This window comes from Phialemonium atrogriseum, assembly GCF_030411735.1.
Source record: "Phialemonium atrogriseum strain 8032-3 unplaced genomic scaffold QBC33scaffold_9, whole genome shotgun sequence".
Lineage (NCBI taxonomy): Eukaryota > Fungi > Ascomycota > Sordariomycetes > Cephalothecales > Cephalothecaceae > Phialemonium > Phialemonium atrogriseum.
The window spans coordinates 557,795-580,344 of NW_026848146.1; the positions used below are offsets into that span (position 1 = coordinate 557,795).

Here is a 22,550-nt window from a genome sequence, read left to right on the forward strand (position 1 = left end):
CTGGCCTCGGTTCGAATAGGGGCCCGAGGAACGCGCTGCGCAAGCGCAATGCCGACAATTGCGCAGCCGTCGTTCTGGAAGTCTCTGGTCCCAAAACCGCTGAGGTCGAGCTCTGCGAAGGATGGAAAGCCGAAGTCGAGGGAATGGAACCCAGCAACTTTCTTCATCGCCATCTTCCTCCTCATCGGATCCATGTCTATACAGATGATCTCTCTGAAGAAAGACTTTGCGGCTTTCACAAGGCAGAGTGACGTCAGGATTGGACTCCTGCGCGAGGTGGTAGAGAAGCTCCAGAGGGGAGAGGAGGTGGATGTAGAGAAGGTATTGGGGACAGGAGATGCGGAAAAAGAGATTGAGTGGCAGGAAGGTATGTGATGTGCTTCCCCTAACTCTTTGACCACGACTGGGCCTGCCGAGACTGACATATCAACCTCCTAGTGCTCAACGAGATCGAAAAGGAGGAGATGACACGGGATCGGAAGAAGAAACAAGCTGAGCCTACGCCAAATTCCAAGCGTGAGGAGGAGCAGTTGAAGAAAGCGGAACCAACAAATGGGACAGCTCAGACGAGCTCGCCTAGTCGGGCAAGCTTTTTCTAGAGTCTATTCGTTTCTTGTTATACATGGTGGTCATATCACCCCTAGGACAACATGTCTTTAAACAGAGATGTGCCATCATCCCCTGGTCTCACTGGCGCATTTCGACCCCGCTCATCCTTGGCCCTGGGCTGCTGCTGCTGCAAGGCACCAACGAGTGCCGGAAGGAGATCCTGCGTGGAGAGATCTACTCGCACGGCCTGAGCCCCAGTCTGTTGGGAATCGACATTGGTAAACAAGCTCTCCTCACCCCTCACGCCTCCCATGTTCACGACAGCGATTGGCATGCCTCGGTCCTTGGCTCGCTTGGCCAAGCGCCAAGCCGAGTAGGTTGCTAAAGAAGTCGCGAGGATCAGCAGTCGCCCCGCGCTGTCGATTGCCTCTTCAGCCGCATTCTTGATGTTGCTTGGGATGCTCTCGCCGAACATGATAACAGCCGGCTTGAGGATCCCCGCGGAGCTGGACAGCTTCCACGCTCCTTCACGGTCGACCTCAACGACTGCCTTGCTCCCATCTGGGAGGACCGGGGGATCCGCCAGACAGCTTGGGCAAGCCGGGTATCGGAACGTCGTGTATGGTGCGTTGGGCAGATCGACATCTCCGTCCGGGTTCGATCGAATGCCGTGCCGCCTCTTGTCATGAGGATCGTTGGTATCCAGGGCTCCCGAGGCCACAGCTTCTGCTAGGAAGGCAGCCCACGCGGGGTTGAGCCGGGCAAGATCGTCCTGGAAGGTGTCCCGCGGGAACTCCTTTCGACATGATGTACATACTGTAGCTCTCAAGTAGCCGTGGAGCTCTAGGGTCGGGACATGGGGATGGGCTTTGGAGTGAAACGAATCCACGTTCTGCGTAATCACCCTCGATATGATGCCGAGATGGCCAAGATCCCTGACGGCAAAGTGCCCGGCATTGGGCTGTCCCTTGTGCAGCGTGGTCCAGCCCAAGAAGCTCCGTGCCCAATACCGCTTCCGAGCCTCGTGATTGGAGATGAATTCATGGTAGTAGATGGGCCGATGTGACTTGTTTACCCGATATGTGCCATTTACCCCCCTGTAGTCGGTCAGACCACTGGCTACAGAGAGTCCCGCTCCAGACAGAACCACGGTGGAGGCCGGTAGTCCTCTGGGAGGTGGGGACAAGAAGAACTGCTGGAGAGCGGCAATAGCCCCTGGAAGTGTGCTGGCACTCGGGGGTATGACTGTTGGAGGAGTGAGGATTTCCGTAAAGGGAATTCGAAGGAGAGGTTTACGCATTTGGTGCTTCGATACGATGGCGTGTGAGCGCCCGCATCTGCACGCTAAATGAGACTATCTTTGAAAATATGCCCAGGTGCCGAGGTAATTATGGCAGTTGGGATATCTTGAATTAGGTAGAATGGAAGCCTTGACAGACGGCGGTATGAGTGGACCAGATGAGGCTCTGAGGCTCGGCGCCGAACATGGAATAGGTAGGAATCGGGTGCCCCCACCAGTCCGCCATGAGTGTTTACGTATCCCTACCCCACAATTGGGTGGCCTGTTGCTGCAAGCTTCAGCGCCTTTCCTAATAACCGGCCGCTCGAGTGCCGGCGACGTTGGGATTTTATTTTCGGCGGTTCAGACAAGCGCCCTTCGGAGGAAAAATAGCCTCCATGGGAGATAATGAAAACAAGAATAAACCCGGATGGCCATAAGGTAGATGCATCAAATTGACAGCACTCCTTCCAGTCTGTCCTTTCTATATAAATCAAACCCTCTTTATGCCTTCTCTGTACTGTAGGCGACTCTCGGGCCCCTCATCATGCCTGGGAGTTATGCCTGCAGCGCTGCGGTTGCTGAGGCGGCCCTGCCGGAGCCAGCACTTCCTGCTCCCGTTTGAGCCCAAGAGGACACCTCAACCACAAGCGACGCGGGTATATCGAACATCATCCTGCTCTCCGTTCCCTGACCACCGCGGTCCACGACCATCATTAGGCATTTCCTCCCCGCAGTCGCCCTCACTTTTCCCACAGCTCCTGCGTCCTCGACTGTCGAGCATCAAAATGGCGTCGGCCACGCAAACACGAAGCCACGGCGGTGGGCACCACCACCATCACCATCACCACGACAATGTCTACCTGACCTCGCAGAACAAGAACGACGCCGGCGTCCGCATCACGCGGCTTGGCCTGTACTCCAACCTTGGCATGGCCATCGCCAAGGGCGCGGGGGGCTACGCCTTCAATTCGCAGTCCATGATCGCCGACGCTTGGCACAGCTTGACGGACCTGGCCTCGGACGTCTTGACTCTAGCCACGGTCTCGTGGAGCCTGCGCCCGCCGTCGGACGACTACCCGATGGGCTTCGGCAAGGTGGAGAGCCTGGGCTCTCTGGGGGTGTCGAGCATGCTGCTCTTCGGAGGGCTCTTCATGTGTTTCAGCAGCTGCCAATCTATATACGCGCACTTCTTTCTCGACCCCGCCGCTGCGGCCGAGCTGGCCTCCCACGGCCACCATCACGGCCACAGCCACAGCCACGATGGCCCAAGCATACATGCCGCGTGGCTTGCAGCCGGTACGGTCTTGGTCAAGGAGTGGTTGTACCACGCAAGTTAGTTTCCCCCTCGACTCTACAGTCCCCCTCGCAGGGCTACCCTTGTTAACCAGTTTTCTCTGCAGCTATGAAAGTGGCCCGCGAGCGCAAATCGTCGGTACTCGCCTCCAACGCCGTGCACCACCGCGTCGACAGCCTCACCGGCATCGTGGCCCTCCTTGCCATCCTGGGCGCCAACTTCCTCAACGACGCTACCTGGCTCGACCCCGTGGGCGGCCTGTTCATCTCGCTGCTGGTTATCCAGGCCGGGTGGGGCAACACGCTGTCGGCGCTGTACGAGCTCGCGGACCGGAGCATCGACGACGAGGTCAAGACGTCAGTGCGGCGGCAGGTGCGCAAGGGGCTGGAGGGCGTCAGCGAGGGCCACGAGGCCGAGCTGCAGGACGTGTCGGGCGTCAAGTCAGGCCAGAACTACCTCGTCGACCTCGAGATGGCCGTGCCGAACATGTGGACCGTCGAGGACGTGCGCGCCGTCGAGGACGCCGTGCGCACCCGCGTCGGCGCAAAGGTCCGCGGCGTCAGGAGGGTGCGCGTCCGCTTCGTTCCCAAGGACGCCCCCGTGGCGCCAAAGTTCGACGAGTTCATCCCCGGTGACGTGAGCCCCAAGACGAGCCCGGAGCCCGAGGATGATGAGCATAACCACTCCAACGGGAACGGGAATGGTCACGGGAAATCACAATAGGGGCCCGGGTGCCGTGGCGCCCGCCGCCGTTCTACCTTCGTTGTTTACCTTGCACATATATATCTACCACTACGCAGCGCGGTTTCTTTCATACATGTTGGACTACCTTCATGTTTCGCATCAAGAGGCGTTTTCCGGGGGTGGAAAAGGCCAAGAAGGCCAATCGACGTGTGGATACCTTTTTGCTCTCTGTGTATATAACTCGATACCTAACTATCTGAAAGCAGAGCAAGTCAAATCCCTCAACAAACCCGAAATCGTCATGGACTCTGGTTGTTCAGTGGGGAAAGGGGAAATTTTTAGGTACTAACATGTAAGTGTCGCCTGTGTACTGCGTAAGGCGTGCAATACGAACAAGAGGCAATCTGTCTAGACCACCAATGCAGCGCGTCATTGGAGCGGTAGTTCTCTAGTCCTGGAATCGTCCGGCACCGGCATTGGACAAGATCCAGCTATGATATCAGGCTAAATACGTCAGACAAGGCTACCTACATTTTTCAGGGCATTTTTGTATGAAGCATTGCCCCGCCTTGGACCCTTCGAACCCCTCGTGCCCCGCGAGCCCCTCCAGCCGCAAAGCAATTGATTCTCTGATTCCTGCCCCGTCCCCTTTTATAGATTGGGCTCTATATTTTGTCACAGTCGTTCCTCTCGATCATTATTTCTGTGGTTAACTAAAGTGTCTATTGTTCTGTTCTATAGAACATAAAAAATGGGTGACGGACCACTGTATCTGGGGTTCGACCTTTCAACCCAGCAGCTGAAAGGTAGCTAATTATTGGTCCATCTACACCGCGGAGTTTCCTATACACCTCCATGCTAACCAATTAACCCCCTACGCAGCTATCGTTGTCCAATCCGACCTTACCGTCGTCTCGGAGGCCAAAGTCGACTTCGACGCCGACTTCGGCAGCAAGTATGGCATCAAGAAGGGCGTGCAGGTGAACGAGAAGGAGGGCGAGGTCTTCGCCCCTGTGGCCATGTGGCTCGAGGCCCTCGACCTCGTACTCACCCGCCTGCGGGAGAAGGATGCGCCGCTCTCCCGCATACGGGGCATCAGCGGGGCCGGCCAGCAGCACGGAAGCGTCTACTGGAGTGAAAATGCCGAGAAGCTGCTCGCGGGCCTGAATCCCGATGCGCCGCTGGTCGACCAGCTGAAGGACGCCTTCTCGAACCCAAACTCGCCTAACTGGCAGGACCATAGCACGCAGGCCGAGTGCGACGAGTTTGACGCGAACCTGGGCGCCGCCGACAGGCTGGCCGAGGTCACGGGCAGTTCTGCTCATCATGTAAGTCGTCGAGCCCCAGGAGGCGCCTAGCAGACAGACAGACCGGCTGACGACCCCTTGAAATCGGGCAGCGCTTCACTGGCACTCAAATCCTGCGTCTCCGTCGCAGATCCCCGGACGTGTACGCCGCGACGTCGCGCATCTCTCTGGTATCGTCCTTCCTCGCCTCGGTGCTCCTCGGGGCCGTCGCCCCGATCGACATTAGCGACGCCTGCGGCATGAACCTCTGGGACATCCCGGGCAACAAGTGGTCGCAGCCGCTCATCGAGCTCACGGCCGGCGGCAAGGACGGCGTGGCGGAGCTGCTCGGCAAGCTGGGCGACGTGCGGGAGGACGGCGGCGGCAGCATGGGCCCGATCAGCGGCTACTTCGTGCGGCGGTACGGGTTCAGCGCCGAGTGCCAGATCGCGCCCTTCACGGGCGACAACCCGTCGACGATCCTGGCGCTGCCGCTGCGGCCGCTGGACGCCATCGTCAGCCTTGGAACCAGCACCACCTTCCTGATGAGCACGCCCGTCTACAAGCCCGACCCGAGCTACCACTTCTTCAACCACCCCACCACCCCGGGCCACTACATGTTCATGCTGTGCTACAAGAACGGCGGCCTGGCCCGCGAGAAGGTCCGCGACGCGCTCCCGAAGCCCGCCAATGGCACCGCCGCCGACCCCTGGGCGACCTTCAACCAGCACGTCCTGGACACGCCGCCGCTTGACGTGCGGGACGAGTCGCGCGACCGCGCCAAGCTGGGCCTGTACTTCCCGCTGCCGGAGATCGTGCCCAACATCCAGGCGGGGACGTGGCGGTACGGCGCCGAGGCTCGCGACGGGAGCGGCCTGCGGCCCGACGAGTCCAGCAGAAGCGGCGCCGCCTGGGGCGCCGACAAGGACGCGCGCGCCATCGTCGAGAGCCAGGCGCTGTCGCTGCGCCTGCGGTCGCGCGGCCTCGTCGTCAGCCCCGGTGGCGGCCTGCCGGCCCAGCCGGGCCGCGTCTACCTCGTCGGCGGGGGCTCGCTGAACCCGGCGATCGCGCGGGTCATGGGCGACGTGCTCGGCGGGGCGGGCGGCGTGTACAGGCTCGACGTCGGGGGGAACGCGTGCGCGCTCGGCGGGGCGTACAAGGCTGTGTGGGCGCTCGAGAGGGCCGAGGGCGAGACCTTTGACGAGCTTATCGGCAAGAGGTGGCGGGAGGAGGGCGCCATCCAGAAGGTGGACGACGGCTACAGGGAGGGCGTCTTCGAGGCGTACGGCAAGGTGCTGGGCGCGTTTGAGGAGATGGAGTTGGAGATTTTGAAAGATAATAAGAACATGTAATAGCGGCTTGCTAGCTAATAATGCAAAACTCTCTCCCTACATCATCTCCAGTTTAATACTGGATTCGACCTTTTTTTTTCCGCTGCTTTTTTTCGGTCTGGCTAATCACAGCTCGTCGGTATATCCAATTGTCAGTAGGATCCAGGCTGATGTCGTAACAGATCTTGGGGTAGATCTCCCCGATATAGAAAATGGTATGCTAGGTCCCGGCCATGCTATTGGTGGGTTTCATCGCTGGAATCAAAGCCATTGTTTTTGCTTGTTTATAATGGGGAATTGAACACCTGATCCTAATCGACGAAGACTTGTTCGACACCCGTTAGCCCGAATGACGACAGACACAGGCCTTAAACAGTGTTAGGATATACGCGTTAAGGATCAACGATATCGCGAGGCCCAAGGACAACCATTGGAACGCAGCTGGTCTGTCTGTCTGTCGGTCTGTCGGGACTCGGATCGCAATCCTGTACCAGCCCCTCATGATCCTCGGACCAGTGTCCTATTTCGACTGCGTTGTCTTCTGTATCTTCCTCGCGCCTCAGCTCATCTGGCAGGCCGGACTGTTCGAGACCATCTCCTGCGCCTTACGGGCGCTACCATTCCTCGGTGAGCAACCAGGAGAAATCCCGAGTGCTCATTGGACTGGATCTAACTTATTGCTGGGGAACTAGTCCTGAAGCTGCCAGTAGCCTTCTTCTACGAGAGACTGTTGGTCAGGCCTCAGCGGCAGTCTTCGTTTGTGCGACGGGCAAGCCCGTTTGAGGACCTCGTCATACGCTGTGTCCGATATGCTTTCGCAAATATACCGCCCAGGGTTGGGCGTGTATTCTTCTCGAAGCAGGTTGCAGTGCCATTCCTCCGCTATCGTATGCTGCGCCATGGATACTTGAGGTACCCGATGCACTGGAGCGAGTATGAAGATGTTGGTAACCTTTTACGGCCCCCCTCGCTACCAGGTTGCTGCTGACTTCGAACAGAAACACTTCAGGGGAATATGGGTTGTGTGCGACAGGACGAAAGAGGCTGACTTCGTCCTATATTACATCCATGGTAGGATCTTGAAATCATATCATGATGTCTAGCTGATTTGGCCTCAGGAGGTGGGTTTTCCCTGGGCTCGTCTTACTTCTACCTCGAATTTCTGCTGTCCTGGGTTTCCCTCCTCGCAGAAGCCGGGTACAAGAATCCGGCCATATTTGCGCTCGAGTATACGCTGGTTCCGGATGCATCTTTTCCAACTCAGCTTCAGGAAGCCGTCCACGGCTACCAGCACGTTCTCGAGTTTGCCAGAGACCCATCAATCGTCTGTGTCAGTGGAGACTCTGCTGGGGCGACCCTGATACTCAGCCTCCTCCTTCATCTAGCAAACCAAGACGGGGATGTTGGAAGGGGTCCGGGCAACGACAGGAGGCTGGAAAACCCCGCCTTGGCCGTCCTGATATCACCATGGGTGACTCTAGTATCTCCAAGATACAAGAATAGTACGAGCGATTACCTCGATGCCGACGCCTTGCAGAGCTACGGCTTGCAATTTGCGGGTCATTGGGGGTCTAGAGATAACCCTCTGGTGTCGCCTGGGAGCTGCAAGGACATTGTCTGGTGGAGAAATGCCAGCCCATCCAAGGGGTTCATCATCACCTATGGCCAGGATGAGGTCTTCGCTCCAGAGATTAGGGAGCTAACGAGGACCCTGCAGAAAGCAGGCGTCATGGTAGAAAGTGAGGAAGAAGTTGGGGGAATACATGCGTGGCCCGTGGCTTCGCACTTTGTATCCCGCTCAACCAAGCAGAGGCTGGCGGGAATCAGAGGCCTGGTAGACAAGATTAGAGAGCGAATCGACTGAGGGGGCAAACGACGTGTATATAGGAAATGAAGAAGTCAGATTAGATCAAGTAATTTTTCCCGTCATAGAGAGCTTTCCTGGAGGATGGAACCATAGTAGAGAACTGCTTGGCTTCTTCCTCGCGGAATTTTTGCAGTCTCTGGTAGCTTTGAACTGTCATCATGAAGAATGAAGAGAGCAAAACAAGATAAGGGAATGAATGCAATGCACTTACTCTGCTCCTGCTCCAAGGAAATAAAAGCCCTAGCACCGGTATAGGCTATTGCATGCAAAGCCATGGGCTCTTACATACCTACCTACCTACCTATGCGCAGCTCGATTTCAAAGCCTGATGATGCTAATGGGATAAATAAGGAATCTAGATGGTGATCTTCATTGACGTGACAATCCCGGAGCTTGGGGAAAATTTTGAGGCTGTGTTGGAGCTGTACCCAATCAGATGGGTTCTTCTTGGATTACAGAAACCCCATGCTTGATCTGGATGTGCATATAAACGGGCTCCATGTCCCACCAAAACTTCCGCCATTGCCGGGTTGGTAGCTTCCACTTCTCCCGCCAAATGATGGTCCAAGCTTTATGCTAGCTTCATTTATTCGCCTTTGTTTCCTATTTGGTCAGCAGCACACACCTCAGCCAGCAAACCAACCTTGAAAGTCACCCCCCACAGACCACACCTGTCAAGACTGAATCTTTGAGTCTTGCAAGCACTGACGGCATAGGCTGCTAAGCACCTGCCGAGTCGTTCCAGCCTGGGTTCCGGCTGGTGTGTTTGTGCACAGGGACGTAGCTTGTATACATGCTATGAGCTGTTTGGGCTGCCAGGAAACCTTGTTGGCTCCCCTTTGTATCGGCCTGGGCAATTACTCCGCTTACTTGCCTTGGACTCGGGGCTTGTTGATGATCGCATTTTGATGTCGTGCATCTCCCCTGAGAGCCCAAAGCCAGCGTGAGAGGGTTTATCCCTGTCTCTCTGTCTCCCTGTCACCTGTCCACAAATCTGCTGTGGCCTATGCGGCCTGGTCAGCCGCTCTCATTCCGACAAAGTTAGTTATTCCCAGCGTCATTGCTTGCTTCCATTGTTTGCCACTGCCAGCTGTGTGAACCCCTACTCAAATACCCACTACTGCACTTTCCCTCCCAACTGGCACTTTTTGTTCATGGCAGCTTTTTGGGAGGTTTTGAGCTTCGCACTTGCCCTGTTGCAAAGCTTGCAGAGCTTTCACTTGGAGCTTGCATTAGCTCCGCATCATGGATCCCCTCCGCCCTTGCCCCTCCATCCCAAGCGTCGACCACCATTTCCCTTCCCAGCCACACCAAATCAACGAAAGCAGAATGGATATTAATACACGACTTAAGTCATCCCAACCAGCCACTAAGAGCTGATGCCTGCTGGAGTAGGCGTTCGACCAGCTCACAAACCTTATTAGTGTATCGTTGCTGGAGTCTCCTGTCAGGGATCAGTAACTCTTATTTACCTGGTCCCTTTTATTTCTGTGCTCCCCCCTCCCCCTTTTATTTGAAAGACATGTCGAGCGACGGAACCTACGCTCCAAAATCCCCCGACCTTTCATCTTTCTACTCGGCAGGACCCACCAACCCGCAAGCACAAAGCCAAAATTTAAGCCAGCCCGGCCAGCCACAGCTTGGACACTACCAGGGACCACCGTTGCAGAACTCGAGCCAGCCACAACAATCCTCAAGCCAGCACCTGCAACCTCGATATTTTTCACATACCCAGCCAGAGCCACATTTCCTGCCACCCCAGTCTAGCCCCCAGTCACTCGCACAGTCTCTACCACACTCACATTCACCGCCCCACAATCCTCCGAGTGTAGGCTATTCACCACATCCTCAGCAGCCTCAGCAGCCTCAGCACTACTCGCCATCTACTCCCTCAGCAGCCCAAGGGCCCAGTCACAGTCATAGCGGCAGCTACGGGCTCCAGGCTCCACCAGCCTACTACCAAACCTACGTGAACGCCCAATATCAGCAGCAAGACCCTCTTCACCACCAACCCTACACACAGCAACAACAGCAACCGCCCTTCTACAGCCCTTCTGTACCACCAGGTCAGGGGTTGTCTCGTCTTGATACAGAGTTCCAGGCACAGGCAGAGCAGCAGACCGGCACAATGCCTCCTCGGAGATCTGCAGCACAGGCAGCCCAGAAACAGGCCGAGATTGAGCCCTCCCCTGTGAGGACCAAATTCCCCACTGCCAGGATTAAACGGATTATGCAAGCCGATGAGGAGGTCGGAAAGGTTGCCCAGCAGACACCCATCGCCGTGGGCAAAGCACTGGAGATGTTTATGATTGCTCTAGTTCGCAAAAGTGCCGATGTCGCCAAGGAGAAGAACTCAAAACGGGTCACTGCCCAAATGCTGAAGCACGTGGTCGAGTCAGACGATCAGTGGGATTTCCTCCGGGAGATTGTCAGCAAGGTTGAGAACGAGGACAGGGCTGCCAAGGGCGGCAAGCCCAAGGCCGAGAGCGAGAGCGAGGAGGAGCCGCCGGAGAAGAAGAAAAGTAAGGCGGGGCGGAAGAAAAAGGCGGCTTAGGGAGGGGAGCCTGGGGACTACTGTGGTAGGCGAGGCAGGAAACCGGGCAAGACCCGCAAGACCCGCCAGACGGGCAGAACGGTCAAGGCAGGCCAGGCAGGCCAGGCAATCAAGACGAACACGGCGGCCAAGGCAGGCCGGGGTCCCAGGCTATCTAATTCTTGCCTGGCCTGGGAGTGAGTGAGGTCGGCGACATCTGCAGACGGGCCATTCGGCAACGTACGATTTCATGATCGAGGGAGTCGAAGGACGGCGTTTCGGTCGGGAAGCAAACATGGGTACACCGGAGTTGGGCTTCATACCGCGACGGAAAAGGCGGCATGAAAAAAAGGGTTCCGGTTTTGCTTCACAAGTTGGCGAAGGAAGACTAGGGGCGCCAGGTTTTCAGTTCCTTGTTCTGCACGGAGTCGGAAGTCTTGAGAGTTAGAATTGGGGTCTTGAATTAGAGAAGAGGATGGGGATGGGAATTAAGCATATCCATATTTGATGAGCGGACTTGGCGGCATCTCGGCCTCTTGGCTATCGCATCCTCGCACGTGGTTCTCTCGGGCGGCAAACCCCTTTTTACTTGGTGTGCTAGGTATGGCGGTATCACTCAGTTTGATTATCGGAGGTTCGAGGTTTGCATCCCGCCCTACTGGTCTTCATCGTCGCGATTTCTCATTGGACGGCTTGTGGACTGCCCCACCGAACTGAGTGGGGCAGTGAGGAGACAGGGCGGATTATCTGGGGAAAGACAGGTTAGGTTAGGTAAGATAACAGCGTTTCCCAGCGGCCGCGAGTCCTGGTACATAGGTATCAAAATTAGGGTGCATGCCCAGGCATGGAGGCTTTGCCGGCGATCGTCGCAAAGAATTCAAACACGGGTCGAATAAATACCCTACCGATACTACACTAAACACTACATGAAGCTCCTGGGCCGCGTGCAAAAACGGGTCTCGGCTAGATGGGCAGTGTCTCCTCAGCCTTACTTGTTGCTGTAGCGTTTATCATTGGCGCTCTCCTCTCAGTTCCGTGTAACTGGTATGCAGGCAAATCTTGGATTCCCTCCCCACCTTTGCTCCCACCTCTGCTCCCTCAATTAAGAGATCTTGCATGGTCGATCGTGAGCTCTCTCGTCGCTGCCACTCGCAAACTGGCCTTCAGATCGCAGCGCTGCCTGCAAATATGGGTGGTTGACGTGAACACCCCGGAAGGCATCCCACGATGCCTGCCCACACACGTTCGCCCGCAGGCAACCTTCCCGACATTGACGAGTCTTCGCATCCCTCGCCGCTGCTCTCCAGCAACTTCGATCGGGCCACCCTCGAGGCCACCGTACCGTTTGCCGACAGGAGCATATTCGTCGCACCCAACGGTCGCCGTTTCCTTTTCGAGAGCATCCCGGACGGAAGCGGGGGTGGAAATGGAAAAGGCCTCGAGGACGCATCCCGCCTCTCACCGACCACGCCAGCGATAACACCTCCTCCCCGGGGGCGGGCACCGGAACCAACCCGTGCAAGCACCCCCAAAGATTACAGCGCTCTGAATAGCACCCCGATACGAAGGAGACCAGTCTCCAACAACTCGAACTCGCCCCTACATTCTCCCTCGGCACGAGCCGACGACACACAGCTGAGGAGCGACAGCGCTGAGCCGAACGCTCTGGCGCAGGAGGTCTTGGAGATGATGGGCGATCTCAATATCAATCGCTTCAGCGCAACGCCCTTCTTTGCGCATTCCGACGGCGGGGTTCAAGCTGCCGAGACTCTCACCGATCCGCACCCAGTCCCAGGCTTGCCTATTCCTCGGTCTCCAGTTTCGCCGGCTGTCACACTGGCTCGACCCCCCTTGGATGCGTCTGCATACTATCATGGCTTCTATTCGGCACGAACTCACATGGAGCCAAGCTATGCGCCTCAAGGCCCCGTGCTGAGCGGACGGCTTACAAACGTCAACTTTGGTTTCCAACATACGCCAGCAGCAGACGATCTTCCCGAACTCCACCAACAAACGAGCCACGGGTCCGGCATTACGCACGTGTCGACTCGCCAGTCGCTATTAGAGCAGTCGATGCCCATCTCGCCTGCCATCCCCGCAAACCCGATCGTCCTCTCGTCCTCCGGTTATCAGACGCTCCAGTCGCCTGTCGGTCCGGGTTACGCATCGACCATACCTCAAATACCACCTCCCACGGACTATACCTATAGCCTTCACAATGATTCGAGGCGAGCGAATGGAAGCTTTTCATATAGTATTCAAGAGGATGGCGGGGGTTTGCACCCGTCCTATTCCTCATATAATGTGGCAGATGACGGCAGGGGGAGGAACAGGGTGATGAGCCCTTTCGACACCCAGACGCCGGTTGTTGTCATTGAACCCACGCTCGATCCGTCCTCTTACTCGAGTAGATCGGACGGGGCTAGTACAAGTCGAGATAACGTGCTCCCCGGAGAGGAGGTACTATATGACGGGTAAGCAGACAGAGAGCGCAGACCACACCCATCTCCTTGGCTAACAGCAACAAGGCGAGTCAGGCTTGCCCAGGGTCTTTCCGCGCCTTTCGTGGACGGCTCACTAAAAGTATTCCGCAACACCCTATCAGGTGACCTTCGATTCCATTGCAAGATTGGATATGGATCTGAGACGTACTGGGGTAAGTGTACCTGGTCGGGGTCGGGTTGGCGTCCTCGCTTCCGTGTTAACATAATGATCCTCGTTTAGTGAAAGGCACCCACGCACAGATTGTCCCTGTGTACGCTTACGATCAGAGATTTCCGAACGTCGTGTATGTACGGGACAATGACAGCGAGAAACGCAACGGCTACGCGCAAGCCACCCAAGGAAATGGTCGGCCCAGCGAAGTGTACCAGTTTGCCAGGTTTCAAGGTGTGTAGCGTCCACCGCACTCCCTCTTTTCGGAACATATTGCTAAGAACTGTGCGCCAGAGCTCTGCGAATTCCAGGCCAAGCTTACGGGCGAAAAAGTCGTTCTCGATATCTCTAGCGTGAAGTTGGTGAAACTGAGCAAGGCCCACAGCCGGTCGAATGAGACATTTTCGAGCGTTAGGGTACAGATCTGGCATGAAGAAGAGGCGCGAAGGTCCTCGCAGTCCGATGTAGCTTCTTTTGTCACCGCCGGGACCACGCTATCTGGACCGCTCCGCGACCGACTTGTTCCAAGTACGTCGAGGTTAATGGTGTACCTCGGAAGGTTGGACGAATACATCACAACTTTCAGTATGTCAATCCTACACGTCTCGATTTGACAGCACCGTGGCTAATTTCTTCCCAGTAACGGACGACATTGAAGTCGTAGCAGAGGGGCAGACGATGGTCAAGATCAAGCCGAGGAAAGGGGGCAGCGTGTTTAAACGCAGCGGCTCGCGGTGGGCAGGTGTTAAAGGTAGGCTCAAAGAGGCTGCCACTTATCCCAGCCGTTACGTCCGAGACTAACGCTCGCGTTTTCGTAGCACACCGAGAAGCAAAAAAGGGGGCTGAGCCCGCAGGCCTGGACATCCGCTGCCAGAGTACCGACCCGGACACTATCTCCTCGTTTGACCTTTATGAGACATTCGAAATAGAGTTTGAGAGCTCGCCCAGTACGTCACAGATGCGCGCCCAACATCTCCTATTCGCTAACAAGGGGTTCTGTAGGCCAGGACAATTTCATCCGGAAGTGGGAAGAGGTCATGAAGGCACGAAGACTACAACGAAAAGCACTTGAGAAAATTAATGAGGAGATACGGCATGCCACATTCTCAGCAAAGACAGCTCGGGAAATCTGGTGATGGGCGATTGTTTATACCACAGGATCTTGGGGTTGGGGGGTTCAGTCTTTTTTTTTTTGGATGATTTTGGGGGACCATCTATTAATTCGGGCATCTAGGAGTGGAGGGCGTTTTCAATGTTCCATGGATGATGACATTGCGAATACCAAGTTTCTGACCGAGAGACACGAGCTCGATATGGACTACTCTTTATGAGTTGGGTTGCGATGCTAAAACCTCAAGAGCCCCCATTTGCACAATTGCCCTTGCTTGTATTGTACATACATACATACATATCTACCTTGGTAACTACATTTTCGAATACCCGTTATTCAGGGCCCAAAATGACCTTAATTTCGGGGCTTGGCCTTGGCTGCCCGCATGAGGCAAGACTGGACATGGTGGCTGACCACTAAATCGAAAAGGCGCATTGAACATTCGTCTAAGCTTTCTCCCTTCTTCCTACTGTACCATCACCGTGAGGCTGTGACAAGAATGGCTGGCTCTTATGAGGAAGACTTCGTCGACTGATCACCCCAACCAACAACCAACAAACATCCGCAAGGGTAAGAAGGGGCGGGTCCTCCCGCTAAAATTTTGATGCCCCTGTCTTGGGGCGAACATTCATTAGGTAAACTGTGGGGAATCTATCTAGCCCAGGCCCATCTCGTGTCGCTGAAGAGCCCCAAGTCATGCATCAAGCGCTAGAAAAAGTCTGTGCTCTTGTTCTTGGAAGCGAACAGCGCTTACAGTAGAGGGTCTCGATGCGAAATTGTAGTTAGAGATTACAGTGATAGGGAAATCTATGATTTCCGCGAGTTGGTGATACGAACAACTCTCTTCCTTGTCAGTCTAGTCCTGCTGCGAGGTCCTCCGCATTAGAAGAGGTGTCTCGTGCCGAGCTCAGCCCCAGCCCGCTTGCATGCACTCTGGGCAACTGTTTCTCCCACAAATGGGGCGTTTCCCCAACAGCGCTGCCAGTAATTAGTCCTGGTAGGCGAGCCGCCTGGACTAGGTTGTTAGCTAGTCTAATCCCCCTCCCCCCCCCTTCCCCAGCCATATTCCGTTGTCCATGCCTATCCTGGGATGGCTGTGTCCAGGGTAGATAAGCCAGAGTTTGCCGCCACAACATTGACCGGCTAACTCGACACACTGCTGCCAGAACTCATCGCCGCTGCTCTCTCTGTCGCGAGGCTGCCACCGCCGCGCCCACCAAAAGATGAACGAGGCAAATTGAGGGAAGGAAGCAACGCCAATTTCCAATTTACTTTGCGCTCGAAAGGGGATTGATTGATTACTCTTGCGCCAATTGATCGTGCCCCTCTCGCTCCTCCGCTCAAGGCGGGCCGGGTGTGGGTCGACGGTCGAGCAAGATGCTCGGGATGCAAGAGCCCGAGATCTTCGAGCAGCCGGTGGGGGGTATCAACAAGGACCCGGAGGCCGCTGTACACGAGGAGCAGACATACGTCACAGGCCCGAGCTACGCGACGGGCAACAGCGGCCTCCATACCGTCATCACCGAGTCGTCGTCCGAGGAGGATTTCCATCTGTTTGTCTATCCTGAAGGTATGCCATCCTTCCCCTCACAGCCAGTTTAACCTCTTCAGCCCCCACCTCAAATTCCCAACCCACACACCCCTTCCCTGTGTTACATTTGAAAATGGATGGATTCGTGAATATGTAATAATAACATGTTTGATCTCGTAAAGAGAGAAAGCTGGGAACATGGTCGACGGCCTTCCTGATCATCAACCGCGTCGTCGGCACGGGCATCTTCTCGACACCGTCTTCCATCATCCAGTATACAGATAGCGTCGGCGCGACGCTCCTGTTCTGGGTACTCGGGGGTGTCATGACCTTCTGGTAAGTTATCGAGCCGAATCTTGTCTATGATTTGTTCGGTCGTGCTAAATTTGAACAGCGGGTAAGAAACTTGGGCAACTCTTCTGTCTATCTCCCAGGCACCGTCAACTAACTTATGCGCAAGATTGTCTGTGTACCTTGAGTTTGGGACGGCTCTTCCTCGCTCAGGCGGCGAGAAGGTTTATGTGCGTGGTCTGCGCCCCATGAGGAAGAAAGGCACTTGCTGACAACATCGTGTGTAGCTTGAAAGGGTGTATCAACGGCCGCGATATCTCGCAACCTGCATCTTCGCTGGTAGGTGGCTTTCCCGTCAGCTCTATTGACGCTCCAGCTTATCGCCCTGCCGACAGTCCAGTTCGTCCTCTTCGCCATCTCCACGGGCAACTCCATCGCCTTCAGCAGCTATGTCCTGAAGGCTGCGATGGGAGAGTCCCACAACGGGAGCTGGCTCAACAGGGGCATCGCAGTGGCTGCAATCTCCGGTAAGGAAGAACGGTGACGCCAGATGGGTTCCTATTGCTAACTTGCACCTACAGTCGTCTGTCTGATCCATTCCCTGACTCCTCGCCTGGGGGTTTGGTTAAGCAATGGCCTCGGGGCACTGAAACTAGTTCTCCTCGCATTGCTTGTCTGCACTGGTTTCGCGGCCTTGGCCGGGAGAACTGTTGCCCCGAGACCAGATAACTTTTCATCATTTAACGGCGGAGGTTCCTCAACTGAGCCGGGCAAGCCTTCAAGCGCCGCCGCGGCAGGATATGCCCTCGCTCTGCTCCAGGTATAACCCGTACTCTCCCCCAAGATTACTGATGTTTCACGACCGGGCTGACAAATTGGTTTTATTAGGTACTCTATTCGTACAGCGGTTGGGAAAACGCCAACTATGTAAGTCCCCGATCGGAGTAGTCTGGTGACTCGATGCAAATACACGAGTTATTGACACCATTCAAAGGTCCTCACCGAGGTTCGAGACGCGCCTCGAACGTTGCGCAAGGCGGCAATCATGTCGGCATCAGCTATCACGCTGTTGTACGTCCTGGCGAACGTTGCTTACGTGAGTCTATCTCGCCCCGATGGGGTTTGATATTTTGATGCTGTGGGCTAATGGAGAAGCAGTTTGCCGCCATGAGCAAGCTCGAGATTGCAACAGCTGAGGTGACCGTTGCTGCGCAATTCTTCGAGAACGTGAGTATCCTTCATGGCAAACTCGTATGATCTGCACCTTAAACTGACAACCAATCAGGTCTGGGGAAAGGGTGCCTTCGTCACCCGGGTTGTTCCCGTTTTCATCGCTCTGTCTTCTTTGGGCAACGTCTTTGCCCAGTCTTTCGCTATGCCGAGAGTCAAGCAGGAGCTGGCCAAGGAGGGCATCTTACCGTTCTCGAAAATATGGGCCAGTGACTGGCCGCAGAAGGCTCCAACAGGTTGGTTAATAGTATGCAAGTGTTTGGCCGTTATCTAACCTCAGTGTGTGCACAGGTGCCATCTTCCTGCATTGGCTATTCACCGTTGCCTTTATCCTGGGTTCCCAGACTTCGGACCTGTATACGTTCGTCACCAACGTCTTCATTTACAGCGGCAACTGGATTAAGCGTGAGTTGCCTCCGTCACCCATGTGACTACTCTGAACGGGAGCTAGGGAGCTAACCCCTAAGTCAAGTGTTCCTCGGAATCGGCCTCCTCTACCTAACTTGGACGCCGGCCGAAAGGTGGAAGGAACAGCGAACGACATTCAAGAGCGTCCCCATCCTAACCATCTTCTGGATCATTTCGCTACTGTACGTCATCGGGGCGCCCTTCATTCCGAACGGCTTCCTCTCAAAGGTCCCATTCTATGTCGTACCGATCCTGGGCACGAGTTTGCTAGTCATCGGTTCCCTGTACTGGTTCGTATGGGCCAAGCTGCTGCCCATGTTTGGATTCAGTATCCAGCACGAGATCGAACAGCTTCCGGATGGCAGCGAGCGCGTTAGATATATTGTAAGCGGCCAAACTTCTTCCTCCTCGAGCTATCCAGTCGACATAATTACTAATTGTTTTCGCGTTCAAGCGTGTGAAACCGAAGAAGAGACGGAAGAGGAGGAGGTGAATTTGAATTGGAAGCAAGGCGGAGGAGGATGGGGAGGATGTTGGATATTTTAGCGAACATATTTGCCCCCCCCTGCATTTTGCATATATACAGTTTAGTCTTAATCCTTGACTTTCCCATGTGGAAGGTTGATCCACATTGACACCACCTCGTTCTCGTGCTCGTGTGACCGGTGGTCCGTGAGGATTCCAATATTCCCACGCCGAGCCGGCGATGCCGGCATGGATGTGGGGCAGCCGATAAACCCCTGATTTTGTGTGCCTCAGGCCAATTACGGGCCATCCCACTCTGGATACTTTAGAGCTTCACGCCAAGTTCCGTCTTCTTGAATTGGACAAGTAGACGTAGAATATACCTGATCAATGCCTCTAGTGCTGGGCTTCCGCAATGCGACACCTCTCCCTTCAGACCTTTGATGCCAAGATCCGATGAGGCACTTTGCCTCTTTGCGCTCCTACGTCTTCTTTTCCCGTTCCGCCAAGCCATCGATTGCGCCGAGCTACTACTGAGCCTTAGCCAGGAATGTCGTGGGACCTGTTGAAGAGGTTCCTCGAAAGCGACGTCTTCAACCAGGACCCCTTCCTCTCGGTATCTTACCTCTCGTGAGTGGCCCGGTGTTCAATTGCACAGCCATTGCCATGCACGTATGCCGAATGCTGATACACGTCGCTCTGCACTGGATAGACGCTACGCGGACCATGTCGGCATCCACTATGTCCTCTGCAACAAGCTCCGCCAGTTTCCCTACGAGGACATCGAGTTCTTCCTGCCTCAGCTTTGCCACCTTATAATCAGCGTTGACAATGAGTCTATGGCATTGGAGGAGTTCCTCCTGGATCTGTGCGAGGAGTCTGTCACGGCAGCTCTGCTGGTCCGTCGCCTCCACCCCTTTTCCACACACACCGCGTCAGCCGCTCACCTCAAATTAGACCTTCTGGCTATTCCAGACCTACCTGCACGATCTTGCCCCGAACCCGCAAACCGATGCCTTCAGGATATGCCAAAGGGTCTACAACAAGGTCCAGCACATTGTCTTCGGCCTGTCTGACTATGCCAGGCACGAGAAGATCAAGGAGAATACCCTTCCCGTTACGGTTCTGGCGAGCTTCGTACTCGCTGGTGTCGCGTGCCCCATCCTCCCCCATTGGGCCGGCCCACTAGCGGTTGCGCAGGCTAGGAAGCCTCAGCCGACCGGTGAGGCCGTCCTCGAAGCTGCTCACAATACCAAACCGGCGCGGGCGCACACTGTAACGGTGAACAGTACCAAGTCGAATCGCGGGAAGGATGGCGGCCGAGCCACAGGGGGCTCTGACTCGAAGATGCTCACCCCAACCAAGGCGTCGCGCCGCGCCAGCTCGAGACCAGCCTCCTCGGGCTCCACGTCTCGGACGCCGGTCGAGCCGTCGAGGCGGCCCTCCCACCTGGAGAACATAGCCCTGGAAGCACGGTTAAGTTCGACTTCATTGCCATTGCCGGACCCGAGGTCTCCCCGGATGATTACACGGCCATCAACGCCCATTTCCGCCGGCTTGAGACCATCGGAGACCACGTCAAGGAGGCATTCGCATCGCGTAAAGACGCTGCTCAATCACGCCGAAATGAGTTCCGTGCAGAAGACCCGTCTCCTGAGGCAAAACTACTTCCGCTGCGAGACGGCCTTTCTGACTGCGCTGGAAAACATTTCCAATCGCTTAGTAGTTGTCCCGAAGCCTGCCCGTCTCAGTGCACTCCGTGCCGAGCTAGCACTGATCGCCCAGGATCTGCCGGCCGAAGTAGACGTGCCAGTTATCTGCCCGCCGACTCTGGTGAACGGGTCGCCCTCGAAGAGTCGCCACCATCGCATCGTCCGGGTTAACCCTGCCGAGGCCACCGTCCTCAACAGCGCCGAGAAAGTGCCGTATCTGCTCATGGTCGAGGTTTTGCGTGACGATTTCACCTTTGACCCTGACTCTCAAGACAACCAGAGGCTCATGACAACCCTTCTGGCCGAGCAGGGCGCTCGAAGGCGCATGTTCGATTTGTCCGAGTCCCCAAGGATACCTGCCGCCACGCGCGCCCCTCTCGAGCCTGTGGTTGACAGCGTCTTCGAGCCGACTTCCGGGGACCTCGGGAGTTCACCAATGATCGAATCGTTTCCCGATGCGTTGTCGGGCAAGAGAGCGGTATCCGCACCCCACCCCCAACGATTATCAAGCAGTGCTACTACCGTTATCTCGGCCACGTCCGACATGACGACGCCTCGGAGCTCCGAAGCGGAGACTTCCAGGTCTTCGAGCCCCGCCCCGCGCAGGAAAATGACGTTCACAAACCCTCGGAACAATTCTGTCGATCAGCCCGACTTCTCGGCCTTGGCAACGCATATGCGGACCGCCTCGCAGATGCTCGCGCAGCTGGAGGCGACAAGTGGGAAGAGACCGAGGCAGGAAGTGGCGACCATCAGGGCTAAGATCATCAGGAGCATGCAGAGCCTGGAGGAGCAGAGCTTCGACCTGGACGATGGACAGGGCCCCACCTTCGACATGATCATGGCCAAAGCCAGCGCCGCGTCGGCTGCGAGCGATCCAAGCGAGGCCGAGCTGGAGGCGGCAGAGCCCTCGCTGGATTCGTCGGGGATGAATCCCAACGCGGGCGCGGCGAGGATGGAGAACGATTTCAAGACTGGCGGCCTGCAGAGAAAGGGGGACCGAGACGACCCGAGCGCGGCGGTGTTCGGCGAGGCGTGGGATGCCAAGCGAGAGCGGATCCGCAAGTCGTCCCCTTACGGCTGGATGAAGAACTGGGACCTCGTGAGCGTCATCGTCAAGACGGGCGCGGACCTGCGGCAGGAAGCCTTCGCCTGCCAGCTGATCCGGGTGTGCCACAAGATCTGGGTCGACGCCGAGGTGCCCGTCTGGGTCAAGCTGATGCGGATCCTGGTGACGGGCGAGTCGTCGGGGCTCATCGAGACCATCGCCAACGGCGTCTCCCTGCACTCGATCAAGCGCAGCCTCACCATCTCCTCCGTCGAGTCCGGCCAGAACCCCAGGCGGCGGATCGCGACCCTGAAGGACCACTTCGTCAAGGTCTTCGGCCTGCCCGAGAGCGACGCCTACAGGGCCGGCGTGACGTCGTTCGCGAGGTCGTTGGCCGCGTACAGCGTCATCTCGTACATCTTGCAGCTCAAGGACCGGCACAACGGCAACATCCTCATCGACAACGAGGGCCATATAATACACATCGACTTTGGCTTCATGCTGTCAAACTCCCCCGGCTCGGTCGGCTTCGAGGCGGCCCCGTTCAAGCTGACCCAGGAATACGTGGATGTCCTCGGGGGCGTGGGATCGCCGGATTACGAGGACTATAAGAAGCTGTGCAAGCAAGCGTTCCAAGGTAGGATCACGATTGCTTTCTTTCTTTCTTTCCTCGGCCGGGTTAGAGCGTAATGATATATATAAGCACAAGATGACTGATGGCTTTCTCCCTCCACAGCGTTGCGACGTTCAGCAGACAACATCATCGACCTGGTCAGCATGATGGGGAGGGACTCGAAAATGCCCTGCTTCTCGGCAGGCGTCGCGCAGACAACAACGGCGCTGCGGCAGCGTTTCCAGCTTCAGCTCAGCGCCGACGACGCGGAGCAGTTTGTCGAGACAGACCTCGTCGGGAAGTCTCTAGGCAGCTACTATACGAGACTGTAAGTGTCCTCCTGCGCGTGGGGTGTTTGGAACCCCGTGAATAAAGAGTTAGGCTCTCCGATGCTAATGACGGCCTTCTCGCTTTTTTTTATAGTTACGATACCTTCCAGTACCGAACTCAGGGCATATATTAAGCGGGACTGTTGCCGTCCGCCATCTACGAATCGTTTGGTTTGGTATTATAGATATGGGGGCATTCCGATTGCATGCGAATGGCATATGGGCGGCGTTGAGGGGGACGGGAGTGGGGTAATAGATAGATTCGGAAATGTGGTTGGATAGTATCGGGTCTGGAACAGGAGGAGGATGTTCATAACTTGGTTGGGCATGG

General features: G+C 56.1%; 6 protein-coding genes across 6 annotated transcripts; 5 read left to right on the forward strand and 1 right to left on the reverse strand.

The window, feature by feature from the left end:
• Positions 1-48: 48 nt before the first annotated feature.
• Positions 49-599, forward strand: QBC33DRAFT_557953 (uncharacterized protein; the record flags this gene model as incomplete). Its single annotated transcript, XM_060429848.1, has 2 exons — positions 49-367; positions 439-599. The coding sequence occupies 2 exons, from the start codon at positions 49-51 to the stop codon at positions 597-599; spliced, it is 480 nt and encodes a 159-aa protein (XP_060284711.1).
• QBC33DRAFT_535177 (SIR2 family histone deacetylase-like protein) lies at positions 178-2,027 on the reverse strand. Its single transcript, XM_060427596.1, has one exon. It carries the CDS (start codon positions 1,847-1,849, stop codon positions 641-643), a length of 1,209 nt encoding a protein of 402 aa, XP_060284712.1. The 5' UTR covers positions 1,850-2,027; the 3' UTR covers positions 178-640.
• Positions 2,028-2,388: 361 nt separating this feature from the next.
• On the forward strand, positions 2,389-8,290 carry QBC33DRAFT_577515 (putative xylulose kinase; the record flags this gene model as incomplete). Its single annotated transcript, XM_060430986.1, has 9 exons — positions 2,389-2,487; positions 2,704-3,163; positions 3,232-3,828; positions 4,692-5,137; positions 5,209-6,387; position 6,803; positions 7,119-7,369; positions 7,425-7,497; positions 7,545-8,290. The coding sequence occupies 9 exons, from the start codon at positions 2,389-2,391 to the stop codon at positions 8,288-8,290; spliced, it is 3,852 nt and encodes a 1,283-aa protein (XP_060284713.1).
• A 2,152-nt stretch (positions 8,291-10,442) lies between these two features.
• QBC33DRAFT_535193 (negative regulator of transcription from Pol II promoter) lies at positions 10,443-10,880 on the forward strand. Its single transcript, XM_060427597.1, has one exon. It carries the CDS (start codon positions 10,524-10,526, stop codon positions 10,845-10,847), a length of 324 nt encoding a protein of 107 aa, XP_060284714.1. The 5' UTR covers positions 10,443-10,523; the 3' UTR covers positions 10,848-10,880.
• A 776-nt stretch (positions 10,881-11,656) lies between these two features.
• QBC33DRAFT_535197 (uncharacterized protein) lies at positions 11,657-14,956 on the forward strand. Its single transcript, XM_060427598.1, has 7 exons — positions 11,657-13,300; positions 13,355-13,482; positions 13,551-13,715; positions 13,776-14,066; positions 14,122-14,232; positions 14,300-14,428; positions 14,484-14,956. Exons 1-7 carry the CDS (start codon positions 12,054-12,056, stop codon positions 14,615-14,617), a joined length of 2,205 nt encoding a protein of 734 aa, XP_060284715.1. The 5' UTR covers positions 11,657-12,053; the 3' UTR covers positions 14,618-14,956.
• A 1,013-nt stretch (positions 14,957-15,969) lies between these two features.
• On the forward strand, positions 15,970-22,353 carry QBC33DRAFT_449012 (phosphatidylinositol 4-kinase-like protein; the record flags this gene model as incomplete). The annotated part of the gene is made up of 14 exons (XM_060424502.1): positions 15,970-16,162; positions 16,306-16,445; positions 16,791-16,941; positions 16,996-17,234; positions 17,303-17,341; positions 17,409-17,510; positions 17,573-17,641; positions 17,700-17,880; positions 17,936-18,049; positions 18,117-18,507; positions 19,230-19,416; positions 19,475-21,914; positions 22,014-22,218; positions 22,314-22,353. 14 exons carry the CDS (start codon positions 15,970-15,972, stop codon positions 22,351-22,353), a joined length of 4,491 nt encoding a protein of 1,496 aa, XP_060284716.1.
• Between the last annotated feature and the right edge of the window lie 197 nt (positions 22,354-22,550).